The sequence below is a fragment of the Panthera uncia genome, chromosome B1, assembly GCF_023721935.1.
Source record: "Panthera uncia isolate 11264 chromosome B1, Puncia_PCG_1.0, whole genome shotgun sequence".
Lineage (NCBI taxonomy): Eukaryota > Metazoa > Chordata > Mammalia > Carnivora > Felidae > Panthera > Panthera uncia.
Window position 1 is genome coordinate 73,349,174 of NC_064811.1, and position 21,049 is coordinate 73,370,222.

General features: G+C 35.5%; 1 protein-coding gene and 1 long non-coding RNA gene across 4 annotated transcripts in view; one reads left to right on the forward strand and one right to left on the reverse strand.

Annotated features, from left to right (window-relative positions):
* LOC125923682 (uncharacterized) overlaps positions 1–21,049 on the reverse strand; it is a 1,073,698-nt gene that overhangs the window by 901,658 nt on the left and 150,991 nt on the right. The gene's annotated exons all lie outside the window — the stretch shown is intronic.
* Positions 1–21,049, forward strand: part of CCSER1 (coiled-coil serine rich protein 1) — an 843,785-nt gene that overhangs the window by 360,739 nt on the left and 461,997 nt on the right. The window contains exon 6 of one of the 3 annotated variants that reach the window (XM_049632121.1): positions 7,069–11,267. The exons of the other annotated variants lie outside the window; for them this stretch is intronic. Within the exon in view, the coding sequence (XP_049488078.1) occupies positions 7,069–7,207 (139 nt within the window). The 3' untranslated portion in view covers positions 7,208–11,267. Of the gene's footprint in view, positions 1–7,068; positions 11,268–21,049 lie in introns of those variants that run through there. 3 annotated transcript variants of the gene reach the window in all.

Below are 21,049 nucleotides of genomic sequence, written 5' to 3' on the forward strand. Positions count from 1 at the left end.
AGCACGCAGCTTTTAGTTGTCCTCCTGCAGTAGAGTCATGGACATTGCTGTTCTCCCAGCAACTCTGTGTGACAATATGGAAAGAGGATTGCCAAACCAGGGAGACGTGCCTGAGCGTTGGTGTTCATAGTTTCACTGAAGCACAGTTACTTTTAGCAAAATTGACTTGGTTACATAAGGGTAATTGACTACCCACATGACCAGTCTTTGTCTCCAGCTCCTCCGGAGGGAAAGCTGATACTCTGTGACCCAATGCTCCTGCCCCAAATCACATCTGGTGTGGCTAGCTCCTACCCAAATTCCTATTGTTAGACCATCCAGTGTGACCAGAGAACCCTAGGCAATTAAAAACATTTCTATCACCTTGCAGAAACCAAAGAAAAAGTTAAATTTAGGCAATATTGAATTCCTTACTATGTACTTTAGAAATTAAGCAAATCTCACTTGAGAGGGGAAAAGTATCTTTATCTGCATCTTTCCAGAGCTGTCTGCTTATACAAATATTTCTGATAAGCTAATAATGGAGTAAATTGCTATGAATGCATAGATGTGTAGAATAGTCTGCCGATTATTGCCATGACTCCAGTAGTCATGGAAAATAGTCTGCTAGTGCCGAGGTATTATTTTCCATTTGTTAAAACTCCTCTTTTCTGATTCCCATTCCCCAATTTCTTGCCCTTCGGATGGGTTACAACCCTTTTTCTCTATGTTATATTGATTAGATCTGAAGAAAATGACCAACAGACTATTTTAACTTGTGTTAAAGTAACTTCCACTCTCGCTTTAACTTCTGTGGTTGGTAATAGAGGAAGTCTTTCATTGGGAAGTCCCTTTACATCTCTTAGACTTAGATGTAGCTTTGACAAATTTTGTGGGACTTTCAATGGGAAAATAAATCACAGATTATCTGGAGGTTATAGCGATCTCCTTTTTATGGGATGGTATTATAGAGATTTGTTTCTCTTTTTTTTTTTCCATAACAACAATGTGATTCTTCAATAGATATAGAATTAGCAAAACGTACTTGTGATTTAGAATTTAAGGAGCTAATTTCATGTGTTCCTTAAAATGCTGTCCAATTTTTGACAGTGGAATCTCCTCTTTGCTCCCACCATCTACTAATTGGAAAGGAGAGGACAAGTACTCCTCTTTGCCTTCAGATGTCCCTGTCTGCGACCATTACCCTTGATTCCTATGAATGCACTTATATTTTCAGCTGTGACTCTTGCTCCTCATAATTCATTTTCCCTTTAGGTACTCCCACTGAACCAAAAGGGAAAAGCATCTGATGCTCCTTCTTATGTATTTGACTCAAGCATCGATACCTTTCCTTGATATCCCAAAGTAAAGATTGGAACACTTAAGAATATTTTCTAAAAGCTATGGCATCTTTTCCAAACAATTTTTACTAAATATGACTCCCATAAAAAATAATTTCACTGTCAAATAAATTTGGAAAGTGTTGTAAACAGTATTTTCCTCTAGGGAAATTCAAAATACATATTATGCATAAAAGGCTGTAACAAAATCCTGCAGCAAAATCTAGACAGGAGAATAACAATAGGTAAATAAATACAGAGTACAGCATGTAACCAACATGCTTTCTTATAAGATATGATTTGCTTCCTCTGACATCAGATCTAAGTTTCCAAGGCTGCCTTTCATGAGGAAGAGTTCTGCCTTAGCTTTAATGCCCAGAAGCATTGGCTGAACTAGTCTGCCTTCTTAAGATCCAGACATAAGAATGTGAAGCTCACAGAAATTATTTTCCCTCCTGCTCAAGACTTTCCTTCTAAGTTCTTATCATTTTTTTGTGGATACTGGTATCCACAAAATACTGGGCTTATTAAGGGACAAGTGAATCCATCCTCAGACTGTGGTTTTGGTCACTGACTCCAAAAAGGATGCCAAATTTCAATGTAACACAGTGCCTTTTAATTCTTGCATTAAACGCAGTAACTAAAGCAGGGATGAGGTAGTGGAAGCATCAGTGTTCGCATCTTATTAATATTTCTTAAATGTAGCTTCTAACTATAACTCAAGGATCAGGGGATTTTTCTGCCCTGAATAAAGTCTGAATCAACTGTTTCTTTTTTAGATATGCCCTAGTATGCTTAGTTGTGCCTTAGATACTAATATTGTATGCAAAAAACTAGTGGAACATTATTTTAATAATTTATTTTCTACAAAATCTTTTATATGTTTTTACTTAGTAAATGAATGGCATTAAATATATATATATATATATATATACATTTTATATATTATATTTTATATTATATTTATACATATATATTTTTTTCCTATAAAGAATATAGGATTTTGGGGGTGCCTGGGTGGCTCAGTTGGTTAAGCATCTGACTCTTGATTTTGGTTCAGGTCATCATCTCACAGTTCATGAGATCAAACCCTGCATTAGGCTCTACAATGAAAGCATGAAGCCTGCTTGGGAGTCTCTCTCTCCCTGTCTCTCTGCCCCTCCCCTGCTCTCTCTGTCTCTCCCTCTCTCTCAAAAATAAATAATTAAACACTAAATGAAAAGAATATAGGCTTATTTTAGTGGAAACAGTACTTCAATAATTTGTCCTTCCTTTGAGAGCCTGGTATCCCCCAACTCCAAGATTCATCTACTTGAGAAACTGGAAATTTCTGAGAAGACTTAGAAGTTGTTTATAAATATACCACATTAGTTCATCTTACAGTCATTCTTGTTCAGGTTTACTTTTTTTTTTTTTTTTTTTTTTTACTAATTTTTGAAGCTACCTTTTACTCTTTTAGCTGGAACATTCTGGATTTAATTTTCAAAAGGCTTTCCAAAGCCTAATTTATAAACCCAGTGTTTCATATATGTATATTGCCTAGTTAAGCCTGTCAGAATTTGATTGAGCATGAGTTTTAATAGATTTGCAGGAAGAATTATTAAAGCATTTGATCTACATTTCATACTTCAAAGGTCAGAAAGGTAAAACATATATTTGCAAATAAATTCATATGAGATGAGTTTGAGAGAAATTAATTTCATGGTATTTATGTCTTATTTGGGTGACATTTGTAGCCTTTTGTTGAGCATTGCCAGTAGAGGTCTACAGTATGACACCATTTATTATTATTTGCAAAAGATGGAGTATAAGTTCTGTATTTAATAACATTTATTTAGTTGTTGATATACTGTTTTGAAAGTGTTCCTAATAGGATTGTTTATTTTATATTTTAGAGTAAAATGCCTGTTTCATCACAGTTTGTATCCAAGCACTCTTATTTGCCGTTGCCAAAGACAAATAATGTTACTTCAACATATTCCCACCTTTTCACTTTTTTGTTCATATTGACGTGTTTTTTTTGTTTTTGTTTTTGTTTTTTTTGTTTTTTGCTAGTATCTTAGTCCAATATCTTCTACCTGGACTTTCTTATGTACTAATTAAACTCAAAAATATATTATTTATGATAAATAGGAAAAAATGAAAACATACTTTGTGTCTTATACATTCAAAATCTTTAGAACCTGGAATTTTGAAAAACCATTCAGAAAACAAAGATATTACAAGGAAAATATCCCAGTTCCCTCCTTAAGGTACATATCTAATAAACATTATCAGATGTACTTTCACTAACCTTAATTTAGAGAATGATTCCAAATTAAAAATGACTTCTAGGTATAAGATAATTTGATTCTACATTTCATGTGGCTTTACAAATTGATCTTAATGTCGAGGAAAAATATTTGTGAAAGGTCCACTCGTCCACTCTATGCCAATTAGGTTTATAAGCAGTGGCAAAAATATTCCTCACTTGTATGTTATTTAAAAAGATATGTTGACTAATTTGTTCTTTGTTAAATGAATCTTTAAATAAGTAAGGCCAGGGACACCTGGGCGCTCAGTCAGTTGAATGTCCCACTTCCGCTCGGGTCAGGATCTCATGGTCCATGAGTTTAAGACCCATGTCGGGCTCTGTGCTGACAGCTCAGAGCTGGGAGCCTGCTTTGGATTCTGTGTCTCCTTCTCTCTCTGCCCCTCTCCCACTCATGCTTTGTCTCTCTGTCTCAAAATAAATAAACATTAATTTTTTTTTAAATAAGTAAGGCCATTTCCTAGAAAACTTGTAATTTGTTTTAGCTAAAATTGAGCTCAAATGAACTCAAGTTGGTATATAATATGCATTTCCATATTTCTAGAAATAAGTAAAAGACAAGGACAATCACTCTGGGTTGTAATTTGCAGGCTAGAAAGCATCTCATAATGGTAGTAGAGAGGACTTTGAAGAAGCCTAAGGGTAGATCTCTTCTAGGACAGAACTCTGAAAGTGTACATGACTCTCATGCAGCTAAAGAAGAAGTAAGGTGGATTGTGCTGATGACAGTCACATGGTCCACTCCAAGCTCAGGCTGTACAGTCCATCTCCGTCAACTCTTTAAAGCACTCCTTATCTGTGCACCACTCATTTTCCAACTCTAAATTTAACCTTCTAAGACCTACATGTCTGTCACTTGTTAAGCCTATACAACAATGGCACAAAGTCTCCCACTAGGTTACAAACACACAGAACTATTGTTTCTGCTAACAATTTCTTAAAAAAAATTTTTTTTAGTGTTATATTCATTTAAAAAAAATTTTAAGTTTATTTATTTATTTTGAGACAGAGACAATGTGTGTGTTTGGTGGGGGGGAAGAGTGGGAGACAGAGAATCCCAGACAGGCTCTGTGCTACCAATGCAGAGCCAGATGCGGGGCTCGAACCTACAAAACTGTGAGATCATGACCTGAGCCAAAACCAAGAGTCAAATGCTTAACTGACTGAGCCACCCAGGTGCCCCTGTTTTATTCATTTTCAGAGAGAGAGAGAGAGAGAGAGACAGACAGACAGACAGACAGACATAGAATCCGAAGCAGGCTCCAGGCTCTGAGCTGTTATCACAGAGCCCAACATGGGGGATTGAACTCACAAACTGAGATCAGGACCTGAGCCAAAGTCAGTTGCTTAACTGACTGAGCCACCCAGGCTCCCCTCCACTAATGGTTTCAAAGTACAGAAAGAGAATGGAGCTTGGCACCTTGTCAGAGGTCTGGAACTGATGACTGAGAGTGGCTAGCAAGTAGAATGCCAAACATTATAAACTGTTTCCAGAAGTTCTGAGACTCTAGGTCCTTGGATTTTAGGGTAGCAATTTAATGTGACTTATCTTCTAGTGAATAGTGGCAACTGGGAAACTCCCATTAGTATTTTGTCATGGTAAACAGGATAGATTTAGAAAAGAGTTACAGTCGTAGTAACATTTTGTCAATAATTTTTTTTTAATTTTTATTTATTTTTGAGACAGAGAGAGACAGAGCATGAATGGGGGAGGGTCAGAGACAGGGAGGCACAGAATCCGAAGCAGGCTCCAGGCTCCAAGCTGTCAGAACAGAGCCCGACATGGGGCTTGAACTCACGGACCGTGAGATCATGACCTGAGCCAAAGTCAGATGCTTAACCAACTGAGCCACCCAGGCGCCCCAATAATTTTTAATATCATTTAAAGGTATATACTCGCATGTTCTCCCTCAATAAGTGTTCCCTCTCTAGTGTTTTGAAATTTCAGTGTGCAAAAGAACCATTGGGAAAGGGAAGTGAGCAAGAATGTTTACTATTCAGTTTTCTGAGCCTTATTCTTGGCTTCTGAATCAAAATTGAATTTGTCCGGTGTAAAAACTCAAAATTTGTTTGCCAAATAAATGCCCATGCTAGATCCAATCCCAGCAGCCTTTGCAGCACACTTTATGAAACATAGCCCCATTAACATCTGTATAATGTGTATTATGTGTTGCATAGCCATACAAATGTGGAAATTATTCACAGATCCCACAATGGTATTGCCTTCACTGCATTTTTTTCCTATAACGCTTCATTCAATAGTATTAGTTGGACAGTGATTTAGCAAAACATGGTGTCTACTCACCAATTACATCCATTTTAATGTGATAACATTTCACTCTCTAAATGTATGCTAGGTGTCTGTAATATGGAAAATTATATAGTGAGGGGCCCTTAGTCAGTTGAATGTCCAACCCTTGATTTCAACTCAGGATATGACCTCACAGTTGTGAGATCAAGCCCTGGGTGAGGCATGGAGCCTGCTAAAATCCTCTCTGTCCGTCTGCTGTCCTCCCACACCTCTATCTGTCACTCTACATACATACATACATACATACATACATACATACATAAATAAATTTAAAGAAAAAAATGAAAAATATACAGTGAAACTTCTCATTCCATTACCTTTGTCTGTTGGGAGAATTATCACATACATAAATAATTATAATACAATGTAGAAATAATTGCCATAAAAGAAATAAAGATTAAAGGGTTTTCCCAGAAGGAAGTTGCTTTCAGCTTGGAGTTGATTTAAAAATGGGGTGTTTCAGGAATGCATTCATGAAACTGTTTGAATTTGAGTTAGGCCATGAAACACAGCATTTAATATAACTGAGCTAGGAGAGAAAACATTGGCACATGGTGGGAGAGTGCAGGGTATGCACATAGGACCTTGTACTGGATGTGTACATAAAACGATTCTGAATATTGCATAGCAATGATTGGAAAGATGAGTAAGAGACCAGGTAGGACAGCCCACGTAAAAGGCCCCTCTGAATGATAGATAAGGAATATAATCTTCATTGTATAGGTAAGGAAGTGATACTAAGGGTTAGAGGTACAGGCAATACTTCGGGATGATGTTCTAGGGAAGTATGCAGTCGATTGAAAACAAGATTGGTGTTTAGGAGACCACTGAGACAAGGTAAAAAGTACCTGAAGTTAAATAAAGAATAAGAGAAAAATAATATGAAGAGGCTTTACCCAGGTAGACTCAAAGTCTTGGCAAGTACTGTGCATGGGGGAGGGGGAGGATTAGCAGCCATCCCCAGAATTTCAAAGCTGCTCACCAGGAGTAGTGGTGACACTTAACAAAAACACAAGTTGCTACATCATCATCAAAATCATCCATTAGATTCTTTTGTGAGTATTTAGATTTCACTTTTTTTCAGAGGGGGGAGTCTTAACCATTCCATTTTTTTTTTTATTTGAAAGATGCAGGTTGGATACCAGAGGAAGAGTGGCCCAAGAGGAGTTGAAGAGAGCAATGGGGTATTTATTTATAAGGAAGAAATACTTCACTTGTTTTCTTATTGCAAAATGTGCACTCTCTTGGGGTGGGGGAACTATATAACATACTCAAAATTAAGTAATCTTTGCCAGTAAAGTATGCTATCTACTGATATTTTATACTTACCAAGATGGGAATTTTCTAAGAGGACAACAATAACTTGAGAGGTGCTTGATCCTTTTTAAAATCTTTTACTTTTGTTTAGCTGCTAATCCCATTACTTCCTGTTTTATTTGAGGTTCTGTATCATCCTGACTTACTTAACCAAATATTTCCGGGTAGCCTTTTAGCAAATAAACTTTTCATTCATTTACATTTTTTTTTCAAAATTACATCTTCCAATTCCTTAGAGCTACCACAAATTAATCTAGAATAGTATATTATTGTGACCAAAAACAAGTTTTGTAAACCAGTTGAAGTTGAGAAGGATGAAGAACATCAATGACATAAGAGCCCAGTTACTGTTCTACGTATCTGTATCAAAATTGAAAAAGAAGCAAGGGAGATAGAGAACTAACATCCAAACACTTGAAAAGAAGTATGTTTGTTTAGTATCTCATCATAAGGGCTTGGGGAATGGGATAGTGGTGGATGTCATAGTAGGTGAAAATCACTTCATAGTGATTATTAACATCTTTCTAATTGGAAATTTTATTTGAATATTGTTATTTAAAACATAAGATGACCTGGCTTGCCAGTAGATTTTTAATTTTTTTTTCCTTTAAGTTTATTTATTTGAGAGAGAGTATGAGGGAGAGCTGGGGAGAGAGGCAGAGAGAGAGGGGTACAGAGAATCCCAAGCAAATTCCACACTGTCAGCACAGAGCGCAGAGAGCTGAACCCCATGCAGGGCTTGAACTCAAGGAACCATGAGATTATGACCTGAGTTGAAATCCAGAATCCAACACTTAATCTGCTGAGCCACCCAGGGGCCCCTGCCAGTAGATGTTTAAAACTTATTCTTCAATGTGCAATTTGAATGTGGGGAAATGATTAGTTAGGTATAGTACTGTAATAAGCATTTGAGGAGTACATTTACACTTGAGAATTTAGAAAAAAGGCAACCAAGAGTAAGCTGACATTTTACTGTTGCAGAGTTGTTGTTTTTTTCTTTCCTTCTTTGCAATACAGTTTTGTGGGGTTTTTCGTTTGTTTATTTATTTTGCTTTTATCCTAATAAGTACTTTTTCAAAGTACCACAAAGTGGGTGGCTGAAAACAAGAGAAATTAATTTTCATACAGTTCTAGAGACTAGAAGTCCAAAAGCAGCGTGTCAGCAGGGTTGGTTCCTTCTGAGAGCTCCGAGGCAGAATCTGTCCAGGCCTGTCTTACCTTCTACTGATTGCTAACAATTCTTGGCATTCCTTGGTTTCTAGATGCATCACTCCAGTCTAGCCTTTATCTCCACATGTCACTTTCCTTGTTTCTGTGTGCCTTTTCATGGTCCTATTCTTGTAAGGACACCAGTCATATTGGATTAGGGGCCCAGTCTACTCCAATATGACCTCATCTTGACTAAGTACATCAGCAACAACTGTTATTTCTCACTAAGATCTAATTCTGAGATTTTAGGGTCTTGGACATCAACATTTGGCAGGGGGGAGGGGCAGAAATACAGACCCATAACAGTATATCTGTCTCAAGTAGGGTTCTCCATAGTAACAAAGCCAGTAGGAAATATATCTATACCTCTCTATTTAATTATTTTATACTATAAATGCATAATTTTTATCTATTATTTATCTATCTATTTATCTATAATCTATCTATTTTAGGGATTTGGCCCACAAATCTATCTATTTTAGGGATCATCTATCTATTTTGGGGCCTGGCAAAATCCATAAGGCATTACTGTCAGGCTGAAAACTTAGGCAGGATTTCTATGTTACAGTTTTAAGACAGAATTCCTTCTTCCCTGGGAAACCTCAGTTTTTGCTCTTAAGGATGTGGTCCATTTTTTTTTTTTTTAATATTTATTTATTTTTGAGTGAGAGAGTGTGAGAAGGTGAGTAGCAGGAGACACAAAATCTGAAGTAGGCTCCAGGCTCTGAGCTGTCCGCATAGAGCCCGACACGGGGCTTGAACCCACGAACTGTGAGATCATGACCTGAGCTGAAGTCAGTTGCTTAATCAACTGTGCCACCCAGGAGCCCCTGATGTGGCCCAATTTTTTTATGGAGAGTAGTCTGCTTTACTTAAAAGTCAACTAATTATAAATTTTAATGACATTACAAAATACCTTCAGAGTAACATCTAGACTACCAGTTTGACCAGACAGCTGGCAGATAGCCAAGTTGACACATAAAATTAACCATCACACTCAGCAAAAATAAGATAAGGAAAATCACAAAATGAAAAAAAGACAGAATATGTGTAATTAAAAATCTCTTTGGGTAGGGGCACCTATGTGGCTCAGTTGGTTGAGCATCCAACTCTTGATTTCAGCTCAGGTTATGATCCCAAGTTTGTGGGATCGAGCCCCACATTGGGCTCCACATGGAACATGGAGCCTGCTTAACATTCTGTCTCTCTTTCCCTCTGCCCTTCTTCCATGCTTTCGCCCTTTCTCTCTCTAAAAAAATAAATAAAATGAAAATAAATAATCTTATATCACTGTGTTATTTAAATATCTTTACTTAATGCTTGCTTTGCACATCTGTTAATAGAATAATCTGATCAAGAGAAAGTTCTCTATAGTGCAAAGAGTTGGATTCCCAGATAGGAACTTAATTACTACTTGGTTCATTTAAACTCTTTGAAGTGCATTTTCTCATCTGTAAGATAACAAAACTACTACCTTAAAGAGATGTCCACATACAAGTTCATCAAATAAAATAATATAATTTAAAACATTTTAAAACCAAAGTGTTCAATGTGCTCTACATATTATTAACAAATTTTGTGTTTCCTGTCTTCTGCATAACATACTGGTCAACATACCATTATAGGTAAAAGCAGAAATTTGGAGAGAACAAATATGAATAATAAATAATTGTTAAAATAAATAATGATACATCCAAAGTGTGTGATAATGTGCTTCCATTAACACAAATACAGAGGATTTATATTTTCTACCATAGAAAGATGTCCATGACATATTATGAAATTAAAAGTAAACTTGTAACCTTGGAATCCAAGATGAGAGATTAAATGTCAAACTGTAAACATTATCTTTTCCTTGACAGTGGGGGTAGGGTGATACAGGGGGAGTTTCAGTTTTCCATGTATGCACTGTTTGAATTTTTAAAAGAATAAATTGGGTTACTTTTGTAATAAAGATTGAATTCACTCTCAAATATTAAAAATATTTAATGAATTTAAAACTACTGCAATAATCTGAGGAATATCAATTATATTTGGGTACATCTAGAGATCTACATTGTTCCTCTGGTTTGTGCATGGGAGCAACTCACATACGGAAGGAATTATACTGCTATTATATTGTTATGTATCAGCCAGCTAAAAGTGCTTCCAAAAGGACAAGGGCCAAAATATTAAGGAGCATTTCCAAATGGAAGTTCTTGAAAACATGCCAGTGTTTGGAAGAACTTTTTATTTCATTAACTGAATGCAGATTTTACTTTTCTTGTCCCAAAGCTAAAGGATTTGATTTATCACCCTATCTAGTTACTAATGGAGATATTTGGGAAGTAGAATGTGATGCTGTTGATGCTATTGAACTGTTTAGCACCCAGGAGGATAGAGAGGACAGCATCTTTGAGTTTGTGAAAATGAGAAGAGAGCCAATTCCTAATTAAATATTTCCTTGAATGTGGCAAGAACAAGAGTGTTCTAAAAACTGATAAACACTTGGGTTACATCAAGGACTTTTATATTCCCGTCTTTATTATGCCAGATGTGTGCTGCCAACTTAAGTAATTACTGTTTTCCCAGTAGGAAGTTTGCTGAAATGTATTTTTGCTCAAAAATATGCTAACCAAAAAACCATTTTCCCCCCTTTTGAGTTTTTCATTTTTACAAATGTGAGAAATGTATAAAACCTTTTTTAAAGCTTCACATAGTATCATTTATAGGGGAAAGCTTTTTGATATAATACAGATATAGAACCCAGAGACTTGCCATGAAAAAACTTATCTGGACAGTTTTCATCTTCGATAACATAGTAGGTGGAGCATCAAAATATGTAGACATACTATAGATTAATATAAAATTATTCAGACACATTTTTTTGCAGCCAATGACTTCTGTTTATTCTCTATTAAAATATTTAGTTACTTTTATTTGTATTTAATATTTTTAGAATATTGAAATATACAGGGATCCACTTTCCTCATTGTCTGCAAATAAGTTTTTAAAGCTCATTATTTTTAGCAGCAATTTTTGGTGTTTGTGATTAACTTCCCATGAGAATGTGCTTGTTATGAGATTGTACTCTTCCCAGTTTCAAATAACTCTTCAGTTTTAATTTCACCTTTGTAAATGTCAGAATGATTTGAATATAAGAAAAAAAATGAGCATACTTAAAAAAATATGTATATATACATATATATGTATATATGTATGTATATGTGTATGTATATATATATATATATATATACACACACACACACACATATATATATGGTTTGTTTTTGAAAATACTGTTGCCTAAATAAATTGGTAGTCATCAAAGTATACTTTGCTACATTTCATAATCTACTCATCTGAAGGTAGACAAAAACACATATTATGAAAACTTCCGCAAGTAACTAGTTTAACTAAATGATAGAAAAAAACTTTACCTTCCCCCCCCCCCCCCCCCCCCTATTATGCCATGAATTCTTTAGGGAATAGGCTCCAGCAGCAGTTGGGCTCCCTTTCATGTACTTCTCTGGGTACTTCTTGTACTTCTCTGGGTACTTCAGTTGAACGCAAGTACCTTTCTCTTTGGCTTCCTTCTTTTTCTGACCAGTTTCCGTCACAGGCTTCATGAAGCTATCTAGGCTTTTAGAGTGCTTAATATTATGCTCAATATGTACCTTAATTCTCTTGGCAAGAATCCTGCCCCTAACTTGTTTAGTTACAATAATATTAGAAGCAAGCTAAGTAACATTGCAAACTCTTCCAGTTTTTCCATGGTGACGTTTGCTGGGCATTTCTTTTTGAATAGAGTCCATTCCCTGATGTCTACAAAATCACCTCTCTTGTAAATTTGCATCTATGTGGGCCAAAGAATGACTCCCAGTTTCCTAGAAGTCCTAGAGAAGATACAGCAGGAACTTCTCCTCTTTCCGTTGGTGGTAGTCATTTTGGCTCGTTACTGGAAGATCGCATTTCCAGCCAAAAGGCAGATTTCATTTTTTAAGAAGAGTAGAAAGTGGATGAGAGTTTATACTTCCACACAACTTTTTTGGCCCATACATGATGAATAAAATATTTACTAAGTCCATACATAGAACAAAAGCAATGCAGATATAAATTGTAGAAGTCAGATGTTAGAAACAGGGTATATACTTTAAAAAACTTGGGTTTATCAAGTGGCATATTATATATCTATATTTGTGTATACATATATATTTATATATATATGCATACATAAATGTATATATATTTAAGAATTTTGATGAACTAGTTCTAAGTCAAAACAGAAGACTCTATTCAGAGTAAGGAAAACAAACCTATCATCATGAGAGAGATTTGTATAATGCGTTGTTGTTTTAGGCTATGTACTAAAGGTATAAAAATGAATAGAACATAATGAACTGTGGTAGAGAAAAATATGTAAATAACAGCATACAGTAGAATAGTAATTAGAAACAAATTTTATTCTAGAATGAATCTGGGATACAATTTTAATTAGAAAATCACATGTGTAAAAGCTATGTATTTTTTTTAAACGTGAGAATGCATCAGCACTCCTGCATCCATTGCGTAAATTCCTAGCAGTGCTATTGCTGGGTCATAGGGTAGATCTATTTTTAATTTTTTGAGGAACCTCCACACTGTGTTCCAGAGTGGCTGTACCAGTTTGCATTCCCACCAAGAGAAACTCTTAAAAACTAAGAATAAACTGAAGGTAGATAGGGGTTGCTAGGGAGGGGAAAATGGGTAATGGGCAATGAGGGCAGAAGGGCACCTGTTGGGATGAGCACCGGAAACCAATGTACGGAAACCAATTTTGTATGGAAACCAATTTTACAATAAATTTCATTTTAAAAAAAGCATGAGAATGCATAAATAAAATTTCTTACATCTTTAGTTGTGAAATTCTTATGTTATACCAAGGACTTATAGGGAATATTCCATAAGGGTTTACTGCAGGCAGTAGAGTATCAGTTATATTTAATATTTTCAATCTGCTAATTAAATATATCCCATTTTACTAAATTATTGTTTATTATGATATTATTACTGGGGTTTGAATTATAATTGCAAATTGAATTTTTTTAAGTTTATTTTGAGAACAACAGAGACAGTGCAAAGTGGGGGAAGGGCAAAGAGAGAGGGAGAGAGAATCCCATGCTGGCTCTGCACTGTCAGCACAGAGCCTGATATGGGGTATGAACCCATAAAACTGTGAGATCACAACCTGAGCCGAAACGAAGAGTTGGACACTTAACCAGCTGAGCTGCCCAGGTGCCCTGCAAATTGAGATTTAAATTGAAACAATTCTTAATCTCAAGCTCTAACATGTTTGCTTAAACTTTCATGTTTTATGACTAATCACATTTACCCCATATTTATTAGTCAATGTAAATAAAAACATATACCAACATTCAATAACAACTTGTGTTTTAAATTTAAAAGTACATATGATATGATACTTATCTACTGATTTAAAAGTATGTACTATACATGCTTTGTAGTTTTTTCTTTGTATTACTTTAAATAAATGTTTAGTAAATGTTATAGTTGGAGATAGGGTCAGAGGCAACTACTTTGTAGTAAATAGCACTATTTACTTTGTAGACATTTTCTCAAGACATTGTACCTGAATTTCAACAATATCTATCTATCTATCTATCTATCTATCTATCTATCTATCTATCTATGAGAGAGAGCACATGAGTGAAGGAGGGGCAGAGGGAGAGGGAGAGAGAGAATCTTAAGCAGGCTTCTCACCAGCACAGAGCCTGACATGGGATTCGAGCCCACGACTGTGAGATCATGACCTGAGCCGAAATCAAGGGTTGGATGTTCAACCAACTGAGCCATCCAGGCACCCCAACAACATAATTTAATTTAATATAAAGTATTTTATTGAAATTTGTCTTTAATTCATACAAAATCAAGTGCAACAAAGAAATTTTTCTGCAGTATCTTTACTTACTTTCTTTTCTGATATTTTCCCAATACTGAGGTCATTCAAAATGTTTAAACTATTCCAGTCTTTCTCTACTAAATGCAATTACATAAAAAAGAAGTGACACATTTACATATTGACATTTATTCTTGCTACTCATTTTTCTTCAACATCCTTTGATTAATTTCTTTCTGCTTTTCAACTATAAATATAGTGTCAATAGACTTGTTCATCAGAGTCTCTGCAGGGGAGAGAAAAAAAACCACAACACAAATTTGATAAATCAGGAAGGGCTTAACGAAGACTATTTTCAGAGATATGGGTGAAATGTAGGGAAATCACAAGGTTTTGTGCTATAGTAGAGTCATTACCTTTATTAGGACTTAAAAGATAAATAACGGAAGAAATTGCCTTCATTAGGAAGAAGGAAGGCTTGTACAGAAAGTGAACTTGAGATAAAATTTTATTTTAATGTTCTAGGTGCATCTAATCAGACAATGCAAGTAAAGGAGCCAATGGAATAAAATCCTTGCCTCTTCCGTTCTTCTTATCTCTATTGAATGTCCCCATTGGCTAACCATAACAGGAATCCAGTGGACAAAGGATCTTTCTATGTAGGCGAGTCCAGCAAGGCAGAGAGTAGCCTATGGAGTGTGAAGATGGATCTCGAAGGGCAAATGGAAAACAGCTATAGCTTTAGTAGTATAGCCACTTCTGTGCTTCTTCAACCTGCTGTGCTTTCTCATGCCTCCTGATAAGCATTCTCTGTCTTTGTTGTCTTAACCGAGGAAAATTTTTATGTCATATTAGCAAAGCATTTTAATAGGGTAGCCCCTAAAGGGTATACCTTAAGTCATGTTGGGTCTTGTAATTCTTCCAAAAGCACAATTAAAATGGAGTCCAAGCTGGTTCCCAAGAAAAGGCTGCACATACGGCCCGGATTCTGGGAAGTATTCTGAGAATTGGCTACAACTGAGATCATCAGACATTTCTCAAACTGGAGAAAAGCTGCTCTCGATGTAGATGCTAGTCATTAATGAAAAATTACAATTAGGGAACAGTGTAAGCAGAAATACAGTCTACTAATTTATTTATGGCTTAGTGGCTTTGTGTGCTTCCTGAACAGTGGGCATTTTCTGTGTAAGCATGAAGAAGCATGACATTAGGATACATAAGATCATCTTATTAGTATCAAAAAATGTTGGGTTCACATCCCAGCTTTTTCACTGAATAGCTTTGTGATCATAGGCAAGCCAGTTTTTCTTAGAGTTTCAGTATACTCATATATAAGCATAAGCAATATTTGCATCTTCTGTTTGGGCTGCTGGGATTATATAAGATAAGATGCAAATAAACCAGAAGCATGCTGTTTGACATGTACTAAGCTCTTTGTAAGAGTTGGCTATTATTTCAAAATAAAAATGGAATAATTTGGTTTTATTAGGCAGCAGACTACCTCAGCAGAAATATAGCCAAACTCAAAGCAAGAGAATGAGGAAAGACAAAAGAACTGGATCAGTTGCCTCCATCCTCTGTATCAATCAAGATGGCAAAAGTGCCCAAGATACCTTCAAGCACTGAGTACAACTAAATACACTTAGATTTTATTGACAAGAATAGGATCCTGTGATCATCCCACCTATAATTGTGGCTAGAAAATCAGGGCACAGGATTGTTAAATCTTGATTAGAGCAATGATGATTCTTTATGCAATGTGTGCACTGGACAGCAAGTATAAAATCAGACAAAATGGGGATTCTATTAACAATAAAGAAGAGAAGAATGGGTAGGAAACTAACATTGCATAGAACATTGGTTTGTCATTATTTTCTTTCTTGGAAAGATGATCTAGCAAACTCTGAAGATGTTTCTCCACAGGGACTTCCACGAAGGTGACAATGTGTTAATGTGACATCACTTGTTAGTGTTTCTCATACTTTCAAGTGTGAATACTTTAGTATTCTCCATTCAGTGTCATATTCTTAATACGTAATTATTGTTATGTAGTGTGAGAATTTATGAAAGGATTTTAATTTAAAATATGTATTGAAAAGTTATTTTACATGTTTTTATTTCTATGAATGTTTCTTGTCAAACATAATTCCAATTGTGTTACTTAAAATAATGGTAATATGGAGTTTATTTGCTATTAGATATCAAACAAAGGATACATCATTTAATAAGTTTGCAACTTCTGTTTTTTCCCTAACACGGAGATAAGGTTGAATTGGCAGAGATTCTGTAGACTAATGATTATTTCAGGAAAAAAATTGCCAGCAATCCAGAGTAGTTGCTACCATATGGTAGCAGTGTGCTCCTTTCTCTGGCGTGGTTGGGTTGCAGTCAAAATAATCAGAGATTCGGAAATGCTCTTTATAAAAACATTAATTATTATTAAACTTGAATTCGTAATGGGTGCATTTAATAAACATTTAATAAAACTAACATATAATATGTAGAAATCAACGAAAAAATTTTCCTCTTTCAAATATGAGTCTCATTCTTTAATCCCTCATAGATTCCAGAACATCACCTTACTTTTGGACTCACCTGTTTCCTACCTAACCTATCCAACCTAACCTAATCTCTCTGGTATCTTCTCTTATAAGGGCATTACCCTCATGACCCTCATGTAAGGCTAATTATCTCCCAAAGGACCCTTCTCCAAATGCCATTACACTGGGTTTAGGCCTTCAACATATAAATGGGGTGGAGCACATTCAGTCCATAACAGGTATCTATACATACCTGGAAATGTGCTGGCTGTTATATTCCCAGTATCTTTGTCTAAAGGTAGATAACGTTGTCCTCAGGTCACTCAAAATGCAAAAATTTGTCAAGTAAGATAAATGGTGGAAATAGCTGTGAAACAAGAAACAATGTCAGTGTTGGAAGACAGTTTTCTTTAGTGGAGAGAAGAGAACTGCCACTTAGCTACAATGCTTGTTGTCAGGTATGCATGGGAGCTAAGCATTATCCAGTTTTAGGTTTTTAAAAGAGAATCTGGATATTTGGTTTTTGTATGTGAAATTTTCCTATATTCATGTTGTCAGTTGAATCATGTCTTTAGCTGCATTGTGAGTGAAACAAAACCACATTTATCCCAAGGATTGCCAGTTTGCAAGGTCTACTCTGAGAGATTTTTATCAGCCACTTGGTGTCACCTAGCTGTTAGGTGACAAAGCAGGATTCCAGCCCAGGTCTGCCAGGTCCAGTGCTTTCCTTTCCTCCAATCCACACTATTTTCTGGGCTCCAACCTTGTGTAAACACCACTGTCTGATCTCTCTATTCCTATTTCTAGGCAGCTGGACATTTCTAGATATAATTATTTCTAGATAGATCAAACTGAATACTGTCCAAAGTTAACTGTCGCCCTCTGACTAATCACTTCCTATTATAACAATATTTTCACAGTTTCAAATCCCCAACATAGTGAATAACACTAGGATATGTACTAGGGAGTGATTTGGGGATTGTTAATGTTAATACCCTATCTTGAACAATAATATTAATACTATTCTAAACTTCTGGCTACTTTATCAAAATATTGATATTCTTTTTGTAGGGTGATTTTTTAATATTACAACTTACTTAATGACTGAAATGTATCTAATTTGTCCCTGGATGTTTAAAATAATTACTGGTTGTTTAAAAAGCCTTAAGGAAAATGAAATGAGGCTGACTTTAAATCATCTGGCAGGTGACTTTACATATAATCAGGAATTGGTCAATGATTCATTTTATCATAATGTGTTGGGTTAGTGTTAATCTGTTTTCACTAGGTATTTGTTCTCATTTACAATTTTATCACATTGATATAAAAAGCAGAAAGTCTGTTTTAGAAAAACATGGCAATAGATTTTCACAAGATAATATACAGTGAATACGTTATGACTCACCTTTCATAGATCTGTTCAGAAACAGAAGGAAGACATGATACCTCTCAATATCTTCTGATTCATTCTGTCCCCTACCTCTCCTCTACCAGGTAATTTCTATTCCACAAACTCTTAGTGGCCCTCTAAAATTATTATTTTAAAGATTTTCACCAAGACTCAGTCCAAGCAGGAAATAGCTCATTTACGGATGCTTTTGTTGGTTTATGGCTGCATGATGTCCTATAGAGTATCACAAATCTTCGTGATAACCTAAGTGTTAACTTTAATGTTTGTATCTTTAATTTAGCTGAAAGATGTATAAAATATTATAAAGTCAAATAGCTCCCTCCTTGCTGAACATATAAAGTTGGGATTAAAGCATGTTATTCCAGTAGCTGTCAATCATAACTTATGCCCAATTATTTATGTTTGAATTATATTCCCAGATTATACAATGTGAAAGAGCAATTGATTTTTTTTTTCCCTAGGACTTATTTGAGCCAAGTCCTGTTCCTACAAAGGTTGCCTTTGGATATGTAGACTTCCTCTGGGTTAGTTGGCTAGTTTCAGTAGTGTAGCCATTAAAGTAAATTCATTAAGTAATCTTCTATGACCACAAGAGGGCAGTTGTAAGTACGTCTGTCTTTATAAATAATATTTTCCTCTTTATCCAACTCATCACAGGACTTTAGTTTTACTCTTTTATTCCAAGATTGGAAATCAATATTAATGACAATGATTAACATGCATAGGGTGGAAATTGCTGTGAAAAATTTAAAATCACAATATGTTTCACATGTGATGTACTCTCCATTAGTTTTATTGAAGCTACTATTTGGCATTACTAATGACTGACACATTCCATTTTGGTTGTCACTCATTACATTGGTTTAATATCTACCTCTTTTAGCAAAAGTCATTCTGAAATTCCTTATTTAGGCAGAATTAAAAATTAAAGGGGAAACACATAGTAAAACATATTTTTTTTAAGTCTTAACGTTTATTCATTTTTTGAGAGACACAGAGACAGAGCATGAGTAGGGGAGGGGCAGAGAGAGAGGGAGACAGAGTCTGAAGCAGGCTCCAGGCTGAGCTGTCAGTATAGAGCCAGACAGGGGGTGTGAAATCACGGGCTTCAAGAAGACCTGGAGATCCTGACCTAGGCTGAAGTCGGAACCGACTGAGCCACCCAGGCACCCCAGTAAAACATATTTTAATGTTATAAATTCTATTAAAGTATCATCATATGCCTCCTCTACTTTCAAAATAAAACGAAAGTTAAAATAGGACAAATACATGTTTTTTTTTGTTTTTTTTAAATATGAAATTTATTGGTAAATTGGTTTCCATACAACACCTAGTGCTCACCCCACAGGTGCCCTCCTCAACACCCATCACCCACCCTCCCCTCCCTCCCACCCCCCATCAACCCTCAGTTTGTTCTCAGTTTTTAAGAGTCTCTTATGTTTTGGTTCCCTCCCTCTCTAACCTTTTTTTTTTTTTTTTTTTTTTTTACGTTCCCCTTCCCCATGGTCTTCTGTTAAGTTTCTCAGGATCCACATAGGAGTGAAAACATATGGTATCTGTCTTTCTCTGTATGACTTATTTCACTTAGAATAACATGTTTTTTAAAGAAACAAGACATACAGCTAATTTTTTAAAAATTATTTATTTATTTTGGGAGAGAGAGAATGCGCAGGAGGAACAGAGAGAGGGAGAGAGAGGGAATCCCAAGCAGGCCTCCACACTGTCAGCATGGAGCCTCATGCAGGGCTTGAACCCACTAATCCTGTGATCATGACCTGAGTGGAGATCAAGAGTTGGATGCCTAATTGATTGAGCCACCCGAGTGCACCAACATAATGGTAATTTTTAAGTTGGAAGGGATATTGATCAATTTATTACAAAATGAAAGGCTAAGAGAAGTTTTTATAATATTTAAACTATACTATTTTATAATATTTAAACTATAAGTCATATTTGACTTAACACTATAAAAAAGAATTTAGTTAAATTTCATGCCCTTTTTTAACTTTCTCTGAAATTTTACAATTTGTAAAAAAATATTGATCAGTTTTGGTAAGTTGCATATTCCATTAATACTTATATTGCTTTTACTTATATTGGGTAAAAAATATTAATTTCCCCATAATAAACAAGCAACAAATAAAGCAGCTGCTTTTATTCCTTTGTTTACCAAAATACAATTTAGACCATACCAAACCATAGTTCATAAAGACACAAAATGCTGTCCTATGTTTGCTTGTCTTCATGTATCTCTTAGAAATTACCTCATTGTAATTACCTCTTAATAAGCATCTTCTTTTTGCTGACACCATTTAAGACTGTGGAGTGAATGAGGTATATATGTTTTTTGTTTGCTGGTTTTAACAAGCAAAATGAAATATTACCTGAGCAAAGTTTCATAGAACCTTATGGGTTCACTCCCTGCATCAGTACTGATATATTCTAAAGCAATGTGGCTAGTTATTTGATAAGTTCATATTCTTATTTGTCTAAAATAAATTCTGGGGGCACCTGGATAGCTTAATTGGTTAAGTGTCTGACTTCAGCTCAGGTTGTGATCTTGCGGTTCATGAGTTTGAGCCCCATGTTGGACTCTGTGTTGACAGCTCAGAGCCTGGAGCCTACTTCAGATTCTGTGTCTCCCTCTCTCTCTCTCTGCCCCTTCCCCACTCACGCTCTGTGTCTCTCTGTCTCTCAAAAATAAACACTAAAAAATAAAAAGATTAATGTAAAAAAATAAAACAAATTCTGCAGTT